Below are 26,271 nucleotides of genomic sequence, written 5' to 3'. Positions count from 1 at the left end.
CGAAATTGGATTAGGGAAGAGCCGCCGTCAAGAGGAGAATTCCTCCAGTATGTGAAACAGGGCCTGACACTGGTAAAGGGGATTTATAAGAAGAGAGGGAAAATTGAAACGTTCAATAAAATGTGGTCTTCATGGATAGCTATGGGATAGTAATGTGAAGTGTGGCATATACGATTGGTTGAGGGATTAGATACTCTATTATCTTAATGATGGAAGTAATTAACAAGATGAGCTGCTTTGGGGGGTGGGGGTGGGGGGCCTTGGGATTGAAGGGGGTTGTTTGAAGGGGGTTGTTTGAAGGGGGAGGGGGGGGGGAAATACTCGGTATTGAAAATGTGAATGTAACATGTTAATTGTCTTGTTATTCTTAATAAAAATGTATTTGAACAAAAAAAAACTATTAAAACATAGACTTATAAATGCTGCAATACTGATGTCTCCTCCTGTCAGCTCTGCCCTATGGTAACTGGCAGATCACAGGGCAGTTGGAGGTGTAGCCATGCTACCCATCCATTCCAGATCGAGTGGGACAGTTCCTAATTGGGAGACGTCCCACTGTCTCAAGAGGTAAAGGATATATCCCAACTTCAGCTCTGCACCATGGCGATGTCTCCTACTGCAGGCCAGACACTGCTATGATTGTTAATTTCTTAAGGATCCACCATCTGTGTGTGCTCTGAAAATTGATTGATTATCTCTTTGTTTTTCCTGAATTCTGGTCTTCACTGGGATTTGAACTCCTGACTGGCAGATTGTAGCTTTAGCTGTGAACCACAGGCTGCATTGCTGACAATAGGGAGACTTTTGTCTGACTCCATCTTTAAATGATGTTCTTCTTCCATATAGGCATATTGTGCTGGTACATACAGATACAGCGCCATATACCAGTACTTTTTTACATACTGAATAAGCATATATTCTATATTTGTGTGCCCTATCCCCCCAAAATAGATAAAAATAGGATTTTGTTAGTTAGAAATACATTTTAAAGTATATAATAATGGTATTATGCGCGCAGTGCATGTGACTGCATGTGACTTTATGTGACTCATGACAGTGTGCAATGTCAATGCTGTCAATATTCCCCAGGGTTTTCCATTGCAAGCGATCAGTCATGTGACCGCATGTGTGCGATTTTCATACTTGCGGTCACGTCCGACTAAACACGTTTGACTTCTCTCCATAGGAGTAAATTGAGAGAAGCTGAATGAGTATACTCAGTGAGTGAACACAAGTATGCAAATCACATACATGCCATCATGTGACAGCCTGCTCGAACTGGCAATACTGGGGAATCGTGACAGTGTGCGTACTGCACTTTTGTTGTAAGTCTTGACAACCCCTTTACGTGGGGGAATAGTTCGGCTCAGGCAAAAGGCTCTAAAGTGGAGCAAAACCAGTTTAGTTTGTAATCCTCAATCGGGGTTCGGATCTGATGTCGGTGTAGATGGAGATCCAGGGGATGCTAGGGAGTATTGTATTCCAGCTGATTCCAGAAAATCTATTCCCTCCTCCATAGAAGCGATGGAAATAAGGTTTGAAGCACAGTTCACCTTGAGAGTCAACGACTGGGCCCAAACGTAGGGAATCCGGGCCCTCAGGAGACCACACGTGATGTGGGAAAGCATCTTCATTTTTTGTAGGATGTCTTTAAAAAAGACCAAATGTCTATATGGTGAAGAAAAAAATTCTGGTTCCTTTGATATGTTGAGAAGTGTGTTTCATATCTAGTTAGGATAGAACGTGACGATGATACATCTTGTGGAAGAGATGGGGGTCTGAGTATTCTGAAAAATCTTTCAATTAGGAACTTTTCGTTAGTGTTGGTAATCAGATGAGATACCATTTTTGATATGTCGTTTTTGAGTTGGGAGTTCTGGATTGACTCTGGGATTCCTCTGATTTTTACATTGTTCTTTCTTCTAAAATCCTTGTAATTTGCGTTTAATAAAAGCTTCCGATGCTTTGGAATTTTTTGTTTGTTTACAGTCAAGATTTTGGTTATGGTCAGACTCTGTCCCTATCCCTGTTAGCCTCATTTCTCCATAGGTTCATTGAAGTTAGGAAGGTTTTGAGCATGTTAATCATAAAATCCTCCATTGGGTAATTGTCAGATGCAGGGATCTTTTCAATAAGTAGTAAATTAGAGGGGGATCTTCCCATATCAGAATTTTCAGCCTGTGTGTGGTACTTATAAGAAATATCGCTCATTGAAGAGTGTGTAAGCGATGTATTATCAGAAAGGCCATCTCTATTATAGTCAGAAGAGTTTGTATTTTCAAAAAATTCTTCCGAGTGTATACTTTCCAGACTCTCCATGGAGCCAGGAGAGCCAGATGATTGATCTGTCAGGATGCTGTCCCCCGTCACCTCCACCTCCCAGGGCTTTTAAAGAAGAATCAAATCTTTTAAAGTTAGAGGCAGTAATCTTGCGTAGGGCTGATTCAAAATCAAGGCTAAATGTTGGTTTGCCAGGGTGTCCTGGGGATTCGTTTGGGAGCTTATCCTCAAGTTTTCCATTTTGTTTGTCTGTGGTGAAGTGACAGGGAGAATATATAGCAGTAGAATTGTGCCTATTGTTTTGTGTAATTGGGGTAGGAAGCTCTCCCTTTAAATCTATTCCCCCTGTATTAGGCTGTAGAATGTGAGGTAGGTGAGGAGACTGCGAAGGTTTGCTTACCTTCAACGCTTTAAAGCTAGCTCCTTTCATGTCCTCCGCTTTTTCCCTGGGCTCTGCTGAAGCATGGGTCTTTTCCAGCCCCTCACCGCTTCTCCTATTCGTCCCAGCGGTCTTGTCTCCCATCAGTCGTCAGCGTGTGTCTTCCTGAAGGCTTAGTTGCTGCGTTGTGCTGACCTGCTCCTCCTCCATGTTCTCCCACGGTCCGGGCCCAGCCCCCGCCTGCAGCCTCGGGGTAAATACCAGAGCTTCATGGCGTAATGGTGCTCCTGAGTCCCGCTTGTCAAAAGGCGCTCGGCGGGGCGCCTCATGTGAGGACGCTGCGAGGCTTCCTGTTCTGTTATGCAGCTTTTCAGCATCTGAGCTCACCGCTGCTTTCCGGCTTCCCTCCTGATCACCGCTGGCAGATGCAAGGGCTACGGTGAGTGCAGGCTTCTTACCGGTTTGAGGTCTGAGGAGATGCTGTACTTTTGAGGGTTTGGGTTTTGCCGGGGTACAGCGTGGGTCCGGCATCACTGCTGCTGGTTAGGCCTAGATGTAGATAGGCCTCCAATGTGGCCCCTCTTGAATTTTAGTCTCGAAAGAGGATTTTTACCCAACGGATCCAGTTTTTTTCTTGTTGTGAGTAGATCCTGGCATCTTATAGCTGCTTTGGAGTCAGTTTCTTCACTTTTAGTATGCTTTTTAGTGCTTTATTATGGGAAACTGCAGGAGCTCCTGTGAAGCAGGACCACTCCGTTCCCTATGCAAGCCACGCCCCCCCTAGTATGTCATGTTTTAAGCAAAGCTGCTTAGTTTTTGATACTTTTTTATTCTTTAATCTTTATTGATATAGTCATGTGAAGATTGCATGCACATCTGATGTGATTATGTGGTTTTTACCTGCATATTTTCCTCATCTGATGCAAGTCTGCACATAAGACATATTTATTGGATTTGAAAGATCTACCGCAGGTCAGTTTATACTGAGTAAAAAAAAGCAGAGTGAGTGTGAACAATATGAGGAGATTTAAGTCATGCCTATCATCTGTATCATATCATACTACAGTCCTCCTTCAGCATGTGAAGCTGCAACATGACACCTGGCTCAGCAGGTGGTCCTGACTTCTCTGCTTCAAAGTGAACACTCACACCCCCACCAGCCTTGCTAGTATCCTCTAGGGGTCATCTTGTGTAACTGATTCGTTCAGTCAGATGGCAATTTCATAAAGAGATTTAAGGGGAATATGGCATTATCGTATGTCCTAGCTGTACCCCGGTTACATTTCTGAGATCTCTGGAATTGGCTGAGCGCCTTCCAGGGTCTCGATCTGTTGTAGCACCCAAGGGTGATGAGATGCACAGAACGGCTAGTAGAAGCCAGGTAGTAAAGCCTTGTTTGGTGTCCAAGCATAACAGGGGCCCGGCCGGATTCGATTGTGCCAGAACCATCACCCTATGACCTTCCATTAGGAAGTTCTGATCCTTTATAAGTCTTTTTGTTGATTCGCTTATCGCTCTTTAATGTTATCACAAAGGTTAAATGGTCAGGTTCAGGGTCTTTGACGATCATGATCGATACAATTGTGCTATCAATAACAACCCCGCCTCCTTGAATGGGAAGACACCACTGCTGTATCTGTTAATGTACAACACTGAGCTTTTTAGGCTAAGTGCACAGTTCACACTTCATTGTCACTTTTCCTAATGTATATGTTAGTATTTTCATAAACCCTCATTCACCAGACGAATGCCAAAAATGTGTGTGTGTGTGTGGGGGGGTTTGGCCACAATCTGACCGATTTGTGTTTGCATACCATTTGTTTAACCCTATAACAATGTGCAAGAAACTGTACTTTCCCTTATGGGTGGCATCTTAAAAAAATTGTATCTTGTGGTATTTCTTTTGTGTGAAGGCTCTCTATGCTGAAGGGATACCTAGTCGTCCATCCAGACTGTGGCCATTGTTAGGTTTACACTTCCTGAGCTTATGCACCTGACAGTGGCTACGAATGTGTCCCGAGCTTTACGTAGATTTGCGACATCCTAAAAGAATATTTACTAGGGGATCTAATCCTTGATTTTAGTTAGTACAAGGAATTTGACTCACAGAGGTTATTTTCTCTCAATAGAAGTGAAATAAGAGAAGAAAATATTGGCAAATTTCATTACAGACAGAATTAGTGAAGAAATAGTTATTATTCTGGTTAACGCTTGTATTGAGTCATCTTCGTCCACTTCCTGCCTGCCAATGTATAAATTTGTCTAGGGCTGTGAACAGCTGCGGTACACAAGTCCATCCACTGCCCATGTACGCCTGTGTGATTCAGGATTTGCATGCCTGATAAATTAAAGGGGGAAGTGACTGAACTTCATTCTTCCTGCCAGAATGTCAACTTCTTCCAGGCAAATTATTGTAATCTGTGCTATGTTGGACTATAGCATTCCTCTTCACCCAATGAGTAATGCAAGTGATACAAGTGACTGGGTCAGTGACCAATATAGCATATTTCCTCCTCTGCAGTTTATTAATTTCTTTGATGTAATTCAGCACATTCAGAAAGAATATTGACATATTGCCTGGACTCGTAAAGAAAGAGTCCTGATTTCTTAACCACATACAGTCATGGCCAAAAGTATTGACACCCCTGCAATTCTGTCAGATAATACTCATTTTCTTCCTGAAAATGATTGCAATCACAAATTCTTTGGTATTATCTTCATTTAATTTGTCTTAAATGAAAAAAACACAAAAGAGAATGAAGCAAAAAGCAAAACATTGATCATTTCACACAAAACTCCAAAAATGGACCAGACAAAAGTATTGGCACCCTCAGCCTAATACTTGGTTGCACAACCTTTAGCCAAAATAACTGTGACCAACCGCTTCCAGTAAGCATCAATGAATTTCTTACAATGCTCTGCTGGAATTTTAGACCATTCTTCTTTGGCAAACTGCTCCAGGTCCCTGATATTTGAAGGCTGCCTTCTCCAAACTGCAATTTTTAGATCTCTCCACAGGTGTTCTATGGGATTCAGGTCTGGACTCATTGCTGGCCACCTTAAAAGTCTCCAGTGCTTTCTCTCAAACCATTTTCTAGTGCTTTTTGAAGTGTGTTTGGGTCATTGTCCTGTTTTTTTCATTTAAGACAAATTAAATGACGATAATAATACCAAAGAATTTGTGTTTGCAATCATTTTCAGGAAGAAAATGAGTATTATCTGACAGAATTGCAGGGGTGTCAATACTTTGGGCCATGTGTTATGATAGGCAATTCAGTAACACAATGTACATAGCGATCAGAGCACATACAGTGATCTGACAATAACCCAAAATAATAGAACGAGCTCTGAGACGTGGGAACTCTGTAGACCGCAATTCCTGATCCTCTCCAAACACAACTAGAGGCAGCCGTGGATTGCGCCTAACGCTACCTATGCAACTCGGCACAGCCTGAGAAACTAACTAGCCTGAAGATAGAAAAATAAGCCTACCTTGCCTCAGAGAAATACCCCAAAGGAAAAGGCAGCCTCCCACATATAATGACTGTGAGTAAGATGAAAAGACAAACGTAGGGATGAAATAGATTCAGCAAAGTGAGGCCCGATATTCTAGACAGAACGAGGATAGGAAAGATAACTTTGCGGTCTACACAAAACCCTAAAGAAAACCACGCAAAGGGGCAAAAAGACCCTCCGTACCGAACTAACGGCACGGAGGTACACCCTTTGCGTCCCAGAGCTTCCAGCAAAACAAATAGACAAGCTGGACAGAAAAAATAGCAGCAAATAGCAAAGAAGCACTTAGCTATGCAGAGCAGCAGGCCACAGGAATGATCCAGAGAAACCCAAGTCCAACACTGGAACATTGACAGGAAGCATGGATCAAAGCATTAGGTGGAGTTAAGTAGAGAAGCAGCTAACGACCTCACCAGATCACCTGAGGGAGGAAACTCAGAAGCTGCAGTACCACTTTCCTCCACAAACGGAAGCTCCCAGAGAGAATCAGCCGAAGTACCACTTGTGACCACAGGAGTGAACTCTGCCACAGAATTCTCAACAGTACCCCCCCCTTGAGGAGGGGTCACCGAACCCTCACCAGAGCCCCCAGGCCGACCAGGATGAGCCACATGAAAGGCACGAACAAGATCGGGAGCATGGACATCAGAGGCAAAAACCCAGGAATTATCTTCCTGAGCATAACCCTTCCATTTAACCAGATACTGGAGTTTCCGTCTTGAAACACGAGAATCCAAAATCTTCTCCACAATATACTCCAATTCCCCCTCCACCAAAACCGGGGCAGGAGGCTCAACAGATGGAACCATAGGTGCCACGTATCTCCGCAACAATGACCTATGGAATACGTTATGTATGGAAAAAGAATCTGGGAGGGTCAGACGAAAAGACACAGGATTAAGAACCTCAGAAATCCTATAAGGACCAATAAAACGAGGTTTAAACTTAGGAGAGGAAACCTTCATAGGAATATGATGAGAAGATAACCAAACCAGATCCCCAACACGAAGTCGGGGACCCACACGGCGTCTGCGATTAGCGAAAAGTTGAGCCTTCTCCTGGGACAAGGTCAAATTGTCCACTACCTGAGTCCAAATCTGCTGCAACCTGTCCACTACAGTATCCACACCAGGACAGTCCGAAGACTCAACCTGTCCTGAAGAGAAACGAGGATGGAACATAGAATTGCAGAAAAACGGCGAAACCAAGGTAGCCGAGCTGGCCCGATTATTAAGGGCGAACTCAGCCAAAGGCAAAAAGGACACCCAGTCATCCTGATCAGCAGAAACAAAGCATCTCAGATATGTTTCCAAGGTCTGATTGGTTCGTTCGGTCTGGCCATTAGTCTGAGGATGGAAAGCCGAGGAAAAAGACAAGTCAATGCCCATCCTACCACAAAAGGCTCGCCAAAACCTCGAAACAAACTGGGAACCTCTGTCAGAAACAATATTCTCTGGAATGCCATGCAAACGAACCACATGCTGGAAGAACAAAAGCACCAAATCAGAGGAGGAAGGCAATTTAGACAAGGGTACCAGATGGACCATCTTAGAAAAGCGATCACAGACCACCCAAATGACTGACATCTTTTGAGAAACGGGAAGGTCAGAAATAAAATCCATAGAGATATGTGTCCAAGGCCTCTTCGGGACCGGCAAGGGCAAAAGCAACCCACTGGCACGAGAACAGCAGGGCTTAGCCCGAGCACAAATCCCACAGGACTGCACAAAAGTACGCACATCCCGCGACAGAGACGGCCACCAAAAGGATCTAGCCACTAACTCTCTGGTACCAAAGATTCCAGGATGACCAGCCAACACCGAACAATGAAGTTCAGAGATAACTCTATTCGTCCACCTATCAGGGACAAACAGTTTCTCCGCTGGGCAACGATCAGGTTTATTAGCCTGAAATTTTTGCAGCACCCGCCGCAAATCAGGGGAGATGGCAGACACAATTACTCCTTCCTTGAGGATACCCGCCAGCTCAGATAAACCCGGAGAGTCGGGCACAAAACTCCTAAACAGAGCATCCGCCTTCACATTTTTAGAGCCCGGAAGGTACGAAATCACAAAGTCAAAACGGGCAAAAAACAACGACCAACGAGCTTGTCTAGGATTCAAGCGCTTGGCAGACTCGAGATAAGTCAAGTTCTTATGATCAGTCAATACCACCACGCGATGCTTAGCTCCTTCAAGCCAATGACGCCACTCCTCGAATGCCCACTTCATGGCCAGCAACTCTCGGTTGCCCACATCATAATTTCGCTCAGCAGGCGAAAACTTCCTGGAAAAGAAAGCGCATGGTTTCATCACTGAGCAACCAGAACCTCTCTGTGACAAAACAGCCCCTGCTCCAATCTCAGAAGCATCAAACTCGACCTGGAACGGAAGAGAAACATCTGGTTGACACAACACAGGGGCAGAAGAAAAACGACGCTTCAACTCTTGAAAAGCTTCCACAGCAGCAGAAGACCAATTGACCAAATCAGCACCCTTCTTGGTCAAATCGGTCAATGGTTTGGCAACACTAGAAAAATTGCAGATGAAGCAACGATAAAAATTAGCAAAGCCCAGGAACTTTTGCAGACTTTTCAGAGATGTCGGCTGAGTCCAATCATGGATGGCTTGGACCTTAACCGGATCCATCTCGATAGTAGAAGGGGAAAAGATGAACCCCAAAAATGAAACCTTCTGCACACCAAAGAGACACTTTGATCCCTTCACAAACAAAGAATTAGCACGCAGGACCTGAAAAACCGTTCTGACCTGCTTCACATGAGACTCCCAATCATCCGAGAAGATCAAAATGTCATCCAAGTACACAATCAGGAATTTATCCAGGTACTCACGTAAGCTGTCATGCATAAAGGATTGAAACACTGATGGAGCATTGGCAAGTCCGAACGGCATCACTAGATACTCAAAATGACCCTCGGGCGTATTAAATGCAGTTTTCCATTCATCGCCTTGCCTGATTCTGACCAGATTATACGCACCACGAAGATCTATCTTAGTGAACCAACTAGCCCCCTTAATCCGAGCAAACAAGTCAGATAACAATGGCAAGGGGTACTGAAATTTAACAGTGATCTTATTAAGAAGGCGGTAATCTATACACGGTCTCAGCGAACCATCCTTCTTGGCTACAAAAAAGAACCCTGCTCCTAATGGCGACGACGACGGGCGAATATGCCCCTTCTCCAGGGATTCCTTCACATAACTGCGCATAGCGGTGTGCTCAGGCACGGATAAATTAAACAGTCGACCTTTTGGAAATTTACTACCAGGAATCAAATTGATAGCACAATCACAATCCCTATGCGGAGGTAGGGCATCGGACTTGGGCTCATCAAATACATCCCGGTAATCAGACAAGAACTCTGGAACCTCAGAAGGGGTGGATGACGAAATTGACAGAAATGGAACATCACCATGTACCCCCTGACAACCCCAGCTGGACACCAACATGGAATTCCAATCCAATACTGGATTATGGGCTTGTAGCCATGGCAACCCCAACACGACCACATTATGCAGATTATGCAACACCAGAAAGCGAATAACCTCCTGATGTGCAGGAGCCATGCACATGGTTAGCTGGGTCCAGTATTGAGGCTTATTCTTGGCCAAAGGTGTAGCATCAATTCCTCTCAATGGAATAGGACACTGCAAGGGCTCCAAGAAAAACCCACAACGTTTAGCATAATCCAAGTCCATCAAATTCAGGGCAGCGCCTGAATCCACAATCGCCATGGCAGAATACGACGACAAGGAGCATATCAAGGTAATGGACAGAAGAAATTTTGACTGTACAGTACCAATGGCGGCAGACCTAGCGAACCGCTTAGTTCGCTTAGGACAATCAGAGATAGCATGAGTGGAATCACCACAGTAGAAACACAGCCCATTCAGACATCTGTGTTCTTGCCGTTCAACTCTGGTCATAGTCCTATCGCACTGCATAGGCTCAGGTTTAATCTCAGGTAATACCGCCAAATGGTGCACAGATTTACGCTCACGCAAGCGTCGACCGATCTGAATGGCCAAAGACATAGACTCATTCAAACCAGCGGGCATAGGAAATCCCACCATGACATCCTTAATGGCTTCAGAGATACCCTTTCTGAAAATGGCTGCAAGCGCAGATTCATTCCATTGAGTGAGCACGGACCATTTTCTAAATTTCTGGCAATATAGCTCTATCTCATCCTGACCCTGACAAAGAGCCAGCAAATTTTTTTCTGCCTGATCCACTGAATTAGGCTCATCGTACAGCAATCCAAGCTGTTGAGTTCTGTTTTTGGGCTCCCTCTGGTGGTTACTGATGGTACTGGGTGACTTGTGTTCTCTGCAGTCTCTGGTGTCCACCTGTTACATCAGGTTATGGGTGTTTCCTATTTAACCTGGCTTTTTTGTCATTTCCTCGCCGGCTATCAATGTAATCAGCGTGTCTGTTTACCTCTGCTCCCTGCGTCTGTGATCTTCTGGACAAGCTAAGTTTTGATTTTCCGGTTCTATGTTTGGTTTTCATTTTGTCTTAGTCCAGCTTGCAGTTATGTGATTCTTTTCTGCTGGTTGCTCTAGTGGGCTGAAATTACTCCTCATGTTCCATGAGTTGGCACATGAGTTCAAGTAATTTCAGGATGGTTTTTTGAAGGGTTTTTCGCTGACCGCGCAGTTCACTTTTGTATCCTCTGCTATCTAGCTTTAGCGGGCCTCATTTTTGCTGATTCTGTTTTCATCTCTACGTTTGTGATTTCCTCTCATTTCACCGTTATTACATGTGGGGGGCTGCTATTTCTGTGGGGTGTATCTCTGGAGGCAAGTGAGGTCTGTGTTTCTTCTTATAGGGGAAGTTAGTCCTTCGGCTGGAGCGAGACGTCTAGGATCATCGTAGGCACGTTCCCCGGCTACTGTTAGTTGTGTGGTTAGGTTCAGGAGCGCGGTCAGCTCAGTTTCCATCACCCTAGAGCTTGTTTTGTTTTTGTGCTTGTCCTTTTGTGATCCCCTGTCATTGGGATCATGACAGTATAGCCGGCCATAAAATATATATTGGTCTTCGTTTTGGCTGAAGTAGGAGGAAAAGTAGTCTGAGGAGATTTTTTTTTTTTTGGCTCTGACTTCAGCTGTTTTTCATGGACGTCCAGAGTTTGGCTTCTAGCCTGAATAATCTTGCTGCTAAGGTTCAAAATATACAAGATTTTGTTGTACATACGCCTATCTCTGAACCTAGAATTCCTGTCCCAGAGTTTTTTTTCTGGAGATAGATCTAGTTTTTTGAATTTTAGGAATAATTGCAAGTTGTTTCTTTCCTTGAAATCTCGCTCCTCTGGAGACCCTGCTCAGCAGGTCAAGATTATTATATCTTTCCTGCGGGGGGATCCTCAGAATTGGGCATTTGCATTGGCACCAGGGGATCCTGCGTTGCTCAATGTGGATGCGTTTTTTCTGGCATTGGGTTTGCTCTATGAGGAACCTAACCTTGAGATTCAGGCTGAAAAAGCTTTATTAGCTCTCTCTCAGGGGCAAGATGAAGCAGAAATATATTGTCAGAAATTTCGGAAATGGTCGGTGCTTACTCAGTGGAATGAGTGCGCTCTGGCTGCAAAATTCAGAGATGGTCTTTCTGAAGCCATTAAAGATGTTATGGTGGGGTTCCCGGCGCCTACAGGTCTGAATGAGTCCATGACTATGGCTATTCAGATTGATCGGCGTTTACGGGAGCGCAAACCTGTGCACCATTTGGCGGTGTCTTTTGAACAGGCACCTGAGATAATGCAATGTGATAGAATTCAGTCCAGAAGTGAACGGCAAAATTATAGGCGGAAAAATGGATTGTGTTTTTATTGTGGTGATTCAGCTCATGTTATATCAGCATGCTCTAAACGAACAAAAAAGGTTGATAAGTCTGTTGCCATTGGTACTTTACAGTCTAAGTTCATTCTGTCTGTGACGCTGATTTGTTCATTATCATCCATTTCCGTCGATGCCTATGTGGATTCAGGCGCTGCCCTGAGTCTTATGGATTGGTCATTCGCCAAACGCTGTGGGTTTAGTCTGGAACCTCTGGAAGTTCCTATTCCTTTGAAAGGAATTGATTCTACACCTTTGGCTATGAATAAACCTCAGTACTGGACACAAGTGACCATGCGTATGACTCCCGCTCATCAGGAGGTGATTCGCTTTCTGGTACTGTATAATTTACATGATGTCTTAGTGCTTGGTCTGCCATGGTTACAAACTCATAACCCAGTCCTGGACTGGAAAACAATGTCTGTGTTAAGCTGGGGATGTCAGGGGGTTCATGATGATGCATCTCCGATTTCTATCGCTTCATCTACTCCTTCTGAGGTTACAGTATTTTTGTCTGATTATCGGGAGCTTTTTGAGGAGCCTAAGCTCAGTTCGCTTCCTCCTCACAGGGATTGCGATTGTGCTATAGATTTGATTCCTGGCAGTAAGTTCCCTAAAGGTCGTTTGTTCAATCTGTCAGTGCCAGAGCATGCTGCTATGCGGAATTATATTAAGGAGTCCTTGGAAAAGGGGCATATCCGTCCATCTTCATCCCCTTTGGGAGCAGGTTTCTTTTTTGTGGCTAAGAAAAATGGTTCCTTGAGGCCTTGCATAGATTATCGTCTTTTGAATAAGATTACAGTCAAATATCAGTATCCTTTGCCATTGTTGACTGATTTGTTTGCTCACATTAAGGGGGCTAAATGGTTCACTAAGATTGATCTTAGGGGTGCGTATAATCTTGTGCGGATAAGGCAGGGTGATGAGTGGAAAACCGCATTTAATACGCCTGAGGGCCATTTCGAGTATTTGGTGATGCCTTTTGGACTTTCTAATGCTCCTTCTGTCTTCCAGTCTTTTATGCATGATATTTTCCGTGAATATCTGGATAAATTTATTATCGTGTATTTGGATGATGTTTTGGTTTTTTCTGATGACTGGGAGTCTCATGTTCAGCAGGTCAGGAAGGTATTTCAGGTCCTGCGGGCCAATTCTTTGTTTGTAAAGGGTTCTAAATGTATCTTTGGAGTCCAGAAGATTTCTTTTTTGGGGTATATTTTTTCCCCTTCCACTATTGAGATGGATCCCGTCAAGGTTCAGGCTATTTGTGACTGGACGCAGCCTAAATCTCTTAAGAGTCTACAGAAGTTCTTGGGCTTTGCTAATTTTTATCGTCGCTTCATAACTAATTTTTCTAGTGTGGTTAAGCCTTTGACGGATTTGACTAAAAAGGGTGCTGATGTTACTGATTGGTCTCCTATGGCTGTGGAGGCCTTTCAGGAACTTAAGCGCCGGTTTTCTTCTGCTCCTGTGTTGCGTCAGCCAGATACGTCGCTTCCTTTTCAGGTTGAGGTTGATGCTTCCGAGATCGGAGCGGGGGCGGTTTTGTCACAGAGAAGTTCCGATGGCTCAGTGATGAAGCCATGTGCGTTCTTTTCTAGAAAATTTTCGCCCGCTGAACGAAATTATGATGTTGGTAATCGGGAGCTTTTGGCCATGAAGTGGACATTTGAGGAGTGGCGTCATTGGCTTGAGGGTGCTAGACATCGTGTGGTGGTCTTGACTGATCACAAAAATCTGATGTACCTTGAGTCTGCCAAGCGTCTGAATCCTAGACAGGCTCGTTGGTCACTGTTTTTCTCTCGTTTCAATTTTGTGGTTTCATACCTGCCAGGTTCAAAGAATGTGAAGGAGGATGCTTTGTCTAGGAGTTTTGTGCCTGACTCCCCTGGAAATTCTGAGCCTACTGGTATCCTTAGGGATGGAGTGATTTTGTCGGCGGTCTCCCCAGACTTGCGACGTGCTTTGCAGGAGTTTCAGGCGGATAAACCTGATCGTTGTCCGCCGGAAAGACTGTTTGTTCCGGATAATTGGACCAGTAGAGTCATCTCCGAGGTTCATTCTTCTGTGTTGGCAGGTCATCCTGGAATATTTGGTACTAGAGACTTGGTGGCCAGGTCTTTTTGGTGGCCTTCCTTGTCGAGGGATGTGCGTTCTTTCGTGCAGTCTTGTGGAGTTTGCGCTCGGGCTAAGCCTTGCTGTTCTCGGGCCAGTGGATTGTTGTCTCCTTTGCCTATTCCGAAGAGGCCTTGGACGCACATTTCCATGGACTTTATTTCGGATCTCCCTGTCTCTCAAAAAATGTCCGTCATTTGGGTTGTGTGTGACCGTTTCTCTAAGATGGTTCATCTGGTACCCTTGCCTAAGTTACCTTCCTCCTCTGAGTTGGTCCCTCTGTTTTTTCAAAACGTGGTTCGTTTGCATGGCATTCCGGAGAACATCGTTTCTGACAGGGGATCCCAGTTTGTGTCTAGATTTTGGCGTACGTTTTGTGCTAAGATGGGCACTGATTTGTCCTTTTCGTCTGCATTTCATCCCCAGACGAATGGCCAGACGGAACGAACTAATCAGACTTTAGAAACTTATTTAAGGTGTTTTGTTTCTGCTGATCAGGATGACTGGGTTTCCTTTTTGCCGCTTGCCGAGTTTGCCCTTAATAATCGGGCTAGTTCTGCTACCTTGGTTTCTCCTTTCTTTTTTAATTCGGGGTTTCATCCTCGTTTTTCCTCTGGTCAGGTTGAGCCTTCTGATTGTCCTGGAGTGGACATGGTGGTGGATAGGTTGCATCGGATTTGGAGTCATGTTGTGGACAATTTGAAGTTGTCCCAGGAGAAGGCTCAGCAGTTTGCTAATCGCCGTCGCCGCGTGGGTCCTCGACTTCTTGTTGGGGACTTGGTGTGGTTGTCTTCTCGTTTTGTTCCTATGAAGGTCTCTTCTCCTAAGTTCAAGCCTCGGTTCATCGGTCCCTATAAGATCTTGGAAATTCTTAACCCTGTGTCGTTTCGTTTGGATCTCCCAGCATCGTTTGCTATTCATAATGTGTTCCATCGGTCGTTGTTGCGGAAGTATGAGGTACCTGTCGTTCCTTCTCTTGAGCCTCCTGATCCGGTGCTGGTGGAGGGTGAATTGGATTATGTTGTTGAGAAGATCTTGGATTCTCGTGTTTCCAGACGGAAACTCCAGTATTTGGTCAAGTGGAAGGGTTATGGTCAGGAGGATAATTCTTGGGTGATTGCCTCTGATGTTCATGCTGCCGATTTGGTCCGTGCTTTTCATAGGGCTCATCCTGGTCGCCCTGGTGGTTCTCGTGAGGGTTCGGTGACCCCTCCTCAAGGGGGGGTACTGTTGTGAGTTCTGTTTTTGGGCTCCCTCTGGTGGTTACTGATGGTACTGGGTGACTTGTGTTCTCTGCAGTCTCTGGTGTCCACCTGTTCCATCAGGTTATGGGTGTTTCCTATTTAACCTGGCTTTTTTGTCATTTCCTCGCCGGCTATCAATGTAATCAGCGTGTCTGTTTACCTCTGCTCCCTGCGTCTGTGATCTTCTGGACAAGCTAAGTTTTGATTTTCCGGTTCTATGTTTTGTTTTCATTTTGTCTTAGTCCAGCTTGCAGTTATGTGATTCTTTTCTGCTGGTTGCTCTAGTGGGCTGAAATTACTCCTCATGTTCCATGAGTTGGCACATGAGTTCAAGTAATTTCAGGATGGTTTTTTGAAGGGTTTTTCGCTGACCGCGCAGTTCACTTTTGTATCCTCTGCTATCTAGCTTTAGCGGGCCTCATTTTTGCTGATTCTGTTTTCATCTCTACGTTTGTGATTTCCTCTCATTTCACCGTTATTACATGTGGGGGGCTGCTATTTCTGTGGGGTGTATCTCTGGAGGCAAGTGAGGTCTGTGCTTCTTCTTATAGGGGAAGTTAGTCCTTCGGCTGGAGCGAGACGTCTAGGATCATTGTAGGCACGTTCCCCGGCTACTGTTAGTTGTGTGGTTAGGTTCAGGAGCGCGGTCAGCTCAGTTTCCATCACCCTAGAGCTTGTTTTGTTTTTGTGCTTGTCCTTTTGTGATCCCCTGCCATTGGGATCATGACACCAAGCGCCAGGAAAAACGCATCGATATTACTTAATGCAGGATCTCCTGACGCAAGAGAAAATGCCCAGTCCTGAGGGTCGCCACGCAAAAAAGAAATGACGATCCTAACCTGTTGCGCTGGGTCACCAGAGGAGCGAGGTTTCAAAGCCAGAAACAGAATACAATTATTCTTGAAACTCAGAAATTTAGTTCTATCTCCAAAAAACAAATCTGGAATAGGAATTCTCGGTTCTAACAAAGAATTCTGAACCACAAAATTTTGAATATCTTGAACTCTTGCCGTGAGCTGATCTACACATGAAGACAGACCTTTAATGTCCATTGTAACACCTGTGTCCTGAACCACCCAAATGTCTAGGGGAAAAAAAAGACAAATCACAGTGCAAAGGAAAAAAAATGGTCTCAGAACTTCTTTTTTCCCTCTATTGAGAATCATTAGTACTTTTGGCTTCCTGTACTGTTATGATAGGCAATTCAGTAACACAATGTACATAGCGATCAGAGCACATACAGTGATCTGACAATAACCCAAAATAATAGAACGAGCTCTGAGACGTGGGAACTTCGTAGACCGCAATTCCTGATCCTCTCCAAACACAACTAGAGGCAGCCGTGGATTGCGCCTAACGCTACCTATGCAACTCGGCACAGCCTGAGAAACTAACTAGCCTGAAGATAGAAAAATAAGCCTACCTTGCCTCAGAGAAATACCCCAAAGGAAAAGGCAGCCCCCCACATATAATGACTGTGAGTAAGATGAAAAGACAAACGTAGGGATGAAATAGATTCAGCAAAGTGAGGCCCGATATTCTAGACAGAACGAGGATAGGAAAGATAACTTTGCGGTCTACACAAAACCCTAAAGAAAACCACGCAAAGGGGCAAAAAGACCCTCCGTACCGAACTAACGGCACGGAGGTACACCCTTTGCGTCCCAGAGCTTCCAGCAAAACAAATAGACAAGCTGGACAGAAAAAATAGCAACAAATAGCAAAGAAGCACTTAGCTATGCAGAGCAGCAGGCCACAGGAATGATCCAGAGAAACCCAAGTCCAACACTGGAACATTGACAGGAAGCATGGATCAAAGCATTAGGTGGAGTTAAGTAGAGAAGCAGCTAACGACCTCACCAGATCACCTGAGGGAGGAAACTCAGAAGCTGCAGTACCACTTTCCTCCACAAACGGAAGCTCCCAGAGAGAATCAGCCGAAGTACCACTTGTGACCACAGGAGTGAACTCTGCCACAGAATTCACAACAGCCATGACTGTATGTGTTCCAAAAGCGTGTCCTTTTAACATACATTTTGCCAGGATGGGTGTCTGTCTCTAGTAGACATACACTCCCGAAAATTATACAAAACAGAGCCCATGTTCTCTCTGTTAGCACCATTACAGTCTATAGCCCCCGTTAGCTGTTTGGCGGGGCTTTGGACGCAAGCCCTGACTGGGCCAACAAACGGTTGCCTGAATGTGATGTGAAAGCACCCTTAGACCTCCTAAGATGAAGCTGGATGAAGCAATGCCTAGTAGTGATTGTAGTAGCAAGTAAATATGACATTTAGTAGGTTTCTACTAGTATGAGATTTGATTGACAAATGTATTATTTTACATTTTTCTATTTTATTTTAATTATGAATATTTTTTTCTCTCCCCCAGTGTCATAGAACACTCCGAGATGAATCGTATGACCACTCAAAACATTGGCATTGTTTTTGGGCCCACGCTGATGAGACCAGAGAAAGAGCAGTTTGCTAACATTGCTGCTAATATGGTTTATCAAAACCAAGTTGTGGAAAATTTTCTCACTCATTATGAAGAGATCTTCCAGGACAGTCTTGAAAAAACAAGCAATTCATCCTATACAGAGAATGAATGTGCGGCTAAAGCCCACATAGAATTGTCCACCCCTTTATAGAACTGTACAACTTTCAGGAAGAGCCTCGGACAAATACCTCCTTACAGATTCCCAGTTCTTCAGTATCTGGAACGGACATATATGTGGGGGATTTAAAGCCAACTGTGTAAGGTATTCAAGGTACAATGACTGTGTTCTTAGCTATTTACTAAGGAAATAAAATTGCTTAGGAGTAGGACTAAATGGCTCAGACTTACTGCCATTAAAAGAGACAGTCCCAGCTGGAACATACACCATGGATGTGATTCTTGGCACGGTTTATACTATGTTGAATGCAAATGTTTAAATTTAATTGCAATTTATTATTTTATTTTTATATTATGCTTAATATATTTGCATTTTCATTGTTTTCTTTCTGGACAAGTGTTTGTGCGTGGTTGAGCAGATATTTTGAAAAACATTTATAATACATTCTGCCTAAATTTGCAACCTGCAACTTTCCGACTGTTATCAGACTACATCTACCAGCATTCATCTAGGCTGATATGGAAAATGGAGAACATATATGCCTATTCATTTATTGACCGCTGGAGTCAAGGTGGAAATAATTAGATGGGATGGGAGGAAGAGAGCCCGAGATTAAAAGCATGAAACCAATGCTCTTCATGCTGATTTATGGTACCACACAAGAGATGAGCGGATTGATCCACTGCAAATTAACTTTGAGTTGAATTTCCTCAAATTCTCAGGTCCCCACAAAGTCGAACCCTTTGCAAATCGTTTTGCAAGGATTGCAAAAAAAGAATGCCCGATGTCATTTCACACACTGCTGAAGACTATAGGAACCAAAGAGAGAACAAAATGACGTCGGGTGCGGTGCGGTGGACTATGATAGCCACTATAAAAGACAAGGGCAGGATAAGCAGCGGTTTTAGGATTTTATAGCATAGGGATTGGACATCAGAGCGCACAGGTCATTCCACAAAAGTCTAGGAAAAAGGCCTAATCTGATTTTGGTGTATTACCATTGTTCTGAAACACATTGAAAATATTAGTGGTACTCTCAGTCTGAAAGATTCACGTGATATATAGGGAGGTAACTGTGAATTACTGTAATTGATCTGTGATATAGTATGATACAGTGACAAAGTGTGCATGTTGTAAAATAAAATAATACAATATTTTATATATATTCAAGCACATTTCCTTGTAATAGTTTAATATTAGGCTCATACACACGCCACCCAAATATCGCTGTTGGTTACCATCCGAATTGCTCTAGCCAAATAGGTTGTGGTCATTTGGAAATTACTGAGGCTGTGTTTGCATTAAAGATCTCATCAAAAGGGGTTCAATACATTTCTAGGAGACCCCGGAGTATTATACACATATTTTCCGAGCAATTAGAGGCATTACAGTTTTGCAATTTTTTTTTTTGCAAATCAAATTTTTAGGAAAATCCAGCAAAGCAGTTGAATTCGAATTCCAAATGATCCGCTCATCTCTTTACCACACACTTCTCCTCCTGGGACAGGAGGGCTTATCTTTTGTTATCTACTTTTATGAGTAGGAAACACAATTTGTGTAGGAGAACTCCAACTTTCAAGAAATGATTTGGTGTTCTTGTGCACTTAGAGGGCATTTGATATGGGCATGTAGGTCATAGGAAGCTGAAAAAAATGATTCTTTGAGATTTGTGATCCGATGTCTTATTCCAAAGAAATCCATATTTTTCCTATATGTAAATGAGCTGTTAAGATCTATGGGCCGGACACAGATCTGCATGAGAATCTGCCTCGAGAGCTTATTATAATTAAAATAAGGTAGCATTTTTTTCAGCTTCCTATGACCTACATGCCCATATAGTCGGCTTACGAGGGTTGATCATACTATTATTATTTATTGTTATAGCGCCATTTATTCCATGGCGCTTTACATGTAAGGAGGGGTATACATAATAAAAACAGGTACAATAATCTTAAACAATACAAGTCATAACTGGTACAGGAGGAGAGAGGACCCTGCCCGCGAAGGCTCACAATCTACAAGGTACTGACAGATTCCCTTTAAAGGTAGTAAAAGAGGCAAGTATTAGTTCACTCAGTCACAAAAAATTGACGGTACTCCTTTTTCTGTTCCCAGTAGAAAGCATACAGTTGTGTTCATGAGGTCTAAAGCTGGCCATATACTTAGGGACTTGTTCAGCCAACAGCTATTCCTATAGATATAGCCTTTCTGCCCTTGGGGTTCGAGGTTCAAATCCCACCAAGGACAACATCTGCAAGGAGTCTGTATGTTCTCCCTGTGTCTGCATGGGTTTCCTCCGGGTTCTCCGGTTTCCTCCCACACTCCAAAGACATACTGATATGGAATCTAGATTGTGAGCCCCGGACAGCGATAATGTATGTAAAGCGCTGATGAACTAATGGCCTTATATAAGTGAGTAAAATAAATAAAAATAGATGTTGGTCTCAATAGTGGATATATGGGCTGAAATGAGCCAACCCCTTAATAATAATAACCATGTCACAGGTCCAGATTAGTTCCATATTTAAAGTTTTTTTAATTATAAAGCCAATAAATGCAGCAATTCATGAGCCGAACATAATACTATCTGTTTTTCAAGCCGTAGTATGTCCCATTGTTGTCCATATTGGTACCGCCGCATTCCCCATATCTTGCACTATTGCCTGACAAATTATCAGCAGATTATTTGGAATTATATTCATATTTGATCATGGATCAAATATCTTTAATATCGAATAAACATGAATAAAAATATAGTTTCAGCTTTACTAGAATATTTAGAGCTGGAAATGGTCTAATAATGATTTGGACTTTATTCATAGGACAAGTTCTACAAAGGAGATGCAATCAGACTGTACAACAAAATTACAAGAAAAAATAGTTTATTAATATAAGGAGTACATGTCTTAATAACAGTTTGCATTTGTATATTCACAATAGGATCATCTATTTATATGATAATTTACACCTCAGGTTTGAATACGATCTTTGGTGACACAAACAAATGTGTAATTGTGTTACTTTTATTTGCTATGAAAGCTAAAGTTGTTTTATTATCATTATTGGTGAATATGTGTATGTGCAATAATTTTCTATATGTAACAAAATAGTTCCCAAGCATTATCAACAAGTACATTATCATTATCAACAAATACAAGATTTTGTTTGACTACAGAAAGTCATGAAACACCTGAAAATTTACCAAAAAGTTGCATGTTTTGTAAAATTTTTCAAAATCATCTATGGCCTATTGAGACATCTATGGCATATTCATAGCTGCCGTTTCCATAGCCTCCATATAAATGGCTAGATATGCCTAGCAGACGCCACTTTACCAGGCAAAACAAGGGTCACTGGCTCACATTTTTGGGATACGTGTGTGCCCCTAAGATGGCACTTGTGACATATCCTTTGGATATTAGCACAGTCTGCGCTGCTGTTCAAGGTTAGAGCTGCTGTTCAAGGTCTGCCTTTCCGTTCAAGGTCTGCGCTTCTGTTCAAGGTCTGCCCTGCTGTTCAAAGTCTGTGCTTCTGCTCAAGGTCTGCGCTTCTGTTCAAGGTCTGCGCTTTTGTTCAAGGTCTGCGCTTTTGTTCAAGGTCTGCGCTGTTCTTCAAGGTCTGCGCTTTTGTTCTAGGTCTGTGCTGCTGTTCAGGGTCTGCACTTCTGTTCAAGGTAGGTCTGTGCTGCTGTTCAAGGTTTGCCCTGGTGTTCAAGGTCTGCGCTTCTGTTCAAGGTCTGCGCTTCTGTTCAAGGTCTGCACTGCTGTTCAAGGTCTGTGATGCTGTTCAAGGTCTGCACTTCTGTTCAAGATCTGCCTTGCTGTTCAAGGTCTGCCCTACTGTTCAAGGTCTGCCCTACTGTTCAAGGTGTGCACTGCTGTTCAAGGTCACCACTTCTGTTCAAGGTCTGCGCTGCTGTTCAAGGTTTGGTATTTGTGAAAAGGGCAACTGACCATAACATAGAAAATTACACTGCCAATGAAAGTTCAATATATATATAAATATGCTTAAAAATGTTTATTTTGTTCCACTGAAAGTGATTAACAGATTTTTCAACAAGTTTTCTATCCAAGATGAACTTTGCCAAGATAATATCCATATAGATAGAAATGGAATTGCATACACATAGTTAAGTATGCTCAATATTCATAAAACTAAAAAGAATATATACATGAAACATTGTAATGGTGAGCTATGCATGTATATATGTCTGGGTCACAGAAGTACAACCTGTATTTATAACACATTTGTTGAATATCCTTTCAATCTGCCATAGATTTCTAAATTGAGAAAATCCCCGTGCGTTTTATATTTTGGAGAGAGAAGACAACTGGTTCCCAAGAAGAAGAATCATCTACGATCAAACCGGGGAATCTTTCACACCATGATAGTTCCAAAAAATCCAGCAAAACTTGATGAAACATCATACGTATTCCTACAGGTCCAGTTTAATATGACTTACTAGAAGTAGATAGTCTAGAACAGGGATGCACAAGCTGCGGACCCAGGGGTCCCATGTAATCCACAATACCCTTCTATGCGTCCCTCAACCATCTCATCACAGAGATAATTCACAGTGTCTGGTAGTTGTGCTCATGTATTTGGCATGTCAGTGAGAGGAGGAGCAGTTGATAGCACCATAGGGACAGTTAGTAGTGGTGCACTGGGTGGTCATCACTGGGTCCCTCATATCTGGCATAATGGGGATCTCATAGAACAGAAAGGACTTGATAAGGTGAAGTGAGCATGGCTAACTACTCCTATATTCATTGGCAGAACATGCCTGACAGGGCATTTTTACCCCTGTTAAAAAATGCTGCAGCAGGTTGGATGCCCAACTGCTGCTACATTCATTCTCTATGGGGTTGCCAGAATAAGTGGAGCACAGTGCTCAGCAACCCCATAGGGAATAAACGGAGCAGAAGGCACACTGCCACTCCATTCCATTTCAGCAGTCAGATCCCTACAATCAACAAATTATCAACTATACTGTAGATAGGTACCGATTTGTTTTCACCAGGCAAGTCTTTAAATTACAATGGAGAAAGCTGCAAACATTCTCTTCAGAGAGTAAGAGGACTAGAACTCTAGTGCCACCTATTGGAAATAGCAATCCTAACAGTCAATGTCGACCCTTTAACGAGCCTTGTCACATGACTTAGGATAAGAGCCAAACCAGAATCTCAATTTGCAGACACTGTATTTCGGGGTACTGCCCCTCGTCAGTGCAAAGTGGAGATCTGGTTTGGCTGATTGAGAGGCGTAATGGAGAAAGCTGAATGTTTGGTTTCTTCCTTTATTGATTGTGATTGGGGAGAAGGGAACTCGTAACCTCCTGATAAGTGGGAGTCCTAAAAATAGAAGTAGCACCTATTAGATATTTATGGCACATACTGTCAATAAACTCTCAAAAGGTAATACTACTACTAATACCAAAGCTTTACTGCAACCATTGAGATTGGTTCAGTCTAACAATACGGCCCTCAAATTAAAAAAGGTTGTGAACCCCTGGTCTGGATATGTTGGGATTCTGCACTCAGGACCCACAACTATGAACTCTCTGATAGGGTGTTTGAAATTAACTCCTTAACGACCAGAAGAGGTATTTTTGTTTTTGCATTTTCATTTTTTGCTCCCCTTCTTCCAAGAGCCATAACTTTTTAAATTTTTGGTCAAAATGGTCATGTGAGGGCTTGATTTTTTGCGGGACGAGTTGTACTTTTGAACGACACCATTGGTTTTAACATATTGTGCACTGGAAAACAGGAAAAAAAATTTGCAAAAAAAAAGTGCAATCCCACAGTTGTTTTTTGGGTTGCTTTTTTTTTTTTTTTTTACAGTGGTCACTAGTGATGAGCGAGTATACTCGTTGCTCAGGTTTTCCCGAGCTCAGGTGATCTCCGAGCATTTTGGCGTGCTCAGAGATTTAGTTTTTGTTGCCTCAGCTTCATGATTTGTGGCTGCTAGCCAGCCTGAGTACATGTGGGGGTTGCCTGTTTATTAGGGAATTCCCACATGTATTCTGCCTGTCTAGCAGCCGTAAATCATGAAGCTGAGGCGTCGAAAACTAAATCTCTGAGCACGCCAAAATACTCAGAGGACACCCGAGCGTGCTCAGGAAAACCCGAGCAACGAGTATACTTGCTCATCACCAGTGGTCACTAAATGCTAAAACTGACCTGCCATTAGATTCTCCAGGTCATTACGAGTTCACAGACATCAAACATGTCTAAGTTTTTTTTATTTAAGTGGTGAAAAAAATGCTAATGTTTGCTTAAAAAAAATTGCGCCATTTTCCGATACCGTAGCATCTCCATTTTTCGTGATCTCAGTTTGGGTGAGGGTTTATTTTTTGTGTGCCGAGCTGACGTTAATTATACCATTTTGGTGCAGATATGATCTTTTGATCGCCAGTTATTCCATTTTAATGCAATGTTGCTGTGACCAAAAAACATAATTCTGGCGATTTGACTTTTTTTCGTTACACCGTTTAACGATTGGGTTAATTTTTTTTTATATTGATAGATCGCGCTATTCTGAATGCAGCGGTACCAAATATGTGTATGTTTAATTCTTTTTTCATTGTTTTATTTTGAATGGGGCAAAACGGTAGGTGATTTGAACTTTCATATATATATTTTAATATTTTTTAAAACATTTTTTTTACTTTTTGCTTGCTTCAATAGTCTCCGTGGGAGACTAGAAGCTGCACTTGTCAGATCGGCTCTGCTACATATAGGCGATGATCAGATCGCGTTCTATGAGCGCCGTGGGTGGATCGTGATTTCACCCGCAGCTGTTGCGGGCACATGTCAGCTGTATATATCAGCTGTCATGTGCCATGAAAGGTATGGTCTCAGTGCCAGAGCCCGCACCAAACAGGGCGAGTCCGACATCGGCATGCTATTACACCCGATGTCGGTAAGAGGTTAAAGTTTCTAAATTAGACAACACCTGTAATATAATTGTTTCTTGTTAGTTAGATTTACTCATTTTATATTAAACATATTTTTGTTAGTTGAAATTATAATATCTAATAAGTTATTAAAGAAGATCTTTCATCAAATTTTCAATGTTGAACTTGGCACAATATGTAGTATCTCCATTGATGAAATATTAGCCATCAAAGTGTTTGGCACTTAATAAGTTAACTTTTTAAAGTCACAATAGGTGTTGTTAGTGTTTGCACTGGGGTGTGTACATCATCTCCCTGTATAATGCTAACTAATCTTAAGCAGACAGCAAAGAAAAGCCGGTGTCACACTTGCGAGAGCAATGCGAGAGACTCGCGCATTAATACCCGACACTGCCGCCAGCACTTGGGACTGGAGTATGCGGCTGCATGTATTTCTCTGCAGCTGAACGCTTCAGTTCAGAGTGCCGGCGGCAGTGCTGGGTATTGATGTGAGAGAATTGCGCAAGTTTCTCGCATTGCTCTCGCAAGTGTGACCCCTGCCTAAATAAGAATATACCCAGACCAAAACTTAGAGCAGATTTTTCAGTGTCTGAGCTGTATAGTGACAGACAGCCTGATCTCCTGGTCTAACCTCCTGCATTATTAGAAAGCATAAATGACTCACACCTCTCAGATAAGTTCACTTTACAAACTCATCTATCAGCTCTCCTCCTCTCCTAACATTGTCAGCTTTGCTGTACTACCCTTTGCTCCACACTGCCTGTCTTAGGATGTGTCAGTGTTCTTCTGTGTGAGATGTAATGACAACCATGATCTGACTGCAGAGTGAGTACAAGTTGCCTCAGTAAATCAGACATAAGTATCATTACTGACACACTTGGAGAGCTAATAGAAGGGTTTATAATGTGACCTAACTAAGCTCCGCTGCCCTCCCCCAACACTGACTCATGTAGTAGGTTAGACCAGGAGAAAAGTGTTGTATCATTATATCTCACAAACTGAAAAATCTGCTCTAAGTTATGGTGGAGGTGTGTTCTTCTTTCCTTTGAGTGTTGCTGCTTATGATTGGTCAGCATCATATAGGTAGAAGAAGTACACGCCCCCAATAAAAACTGTCTAATACCACCCACTTGTACTTTAAAAAAAGTTAACTCACAAAGTGCCAAATGGTAATATCTCTGTGACCGAAAATTGAAATAAAAAAAAAGCAAAAGTTTTATTCCGCTCTACAGTCACTATTATATCGTGTATCCAGTTTGACATGAAAAATTTGGTGAAAGGTACTATTTTAAGTATTTTACATATTTAACATAGATTACTAAAAGATATTTAGGTGTACAGTAGCATTTGAT

General features: G+C 42.8%; 1 protein-coding gene across 3 annotated transcripts in view; it reads left to right on the top strand.

Moving 5' to 3' along the window:
• Window positions 1-21,126, top strand: part of ARHGAP9 (Rho GTPase activating protein 9) — a 208,542-nt gene extending 187,416 nt beyond the window's left edge. For all 3 annotated transcript variants that reach the window (XM_069758558.1, XM_069758556.1, XM_069758557.1), the window contains one exon: window positions 17,778-21,126. In XM_069758558.1, the coding sequence (XP_069614659.1) occupies window positions 17,778-18,036 (259 nt within the window). In that variant the 3' untranslated portion in view covers window positions 18,037-21,126. The remainder of the gene's footprint in view (window positions 1-17,777) is intronic.
• The last annotated feature ends 5,145 nt before the right edge of the window (window positions 21,127-26,271 follow it).

This window comes from Ranitomeya imitator, chromosome 3, assembly GCF_032444005.1.
Source record: "Ranitomeya imitator isolate aRanImi1 chromosome 3, aRanImi1.pri, whole genome shotgun sequence".
NCBI lineage: Eukaryota > Metazoa > Chordata > Amphibia > Anura > Dendrobatidae > Ranitomeya > Ranitomeya imitator.
This window is presented reverse-complemented; position numbering and strand designations above follow the sequence as displayed.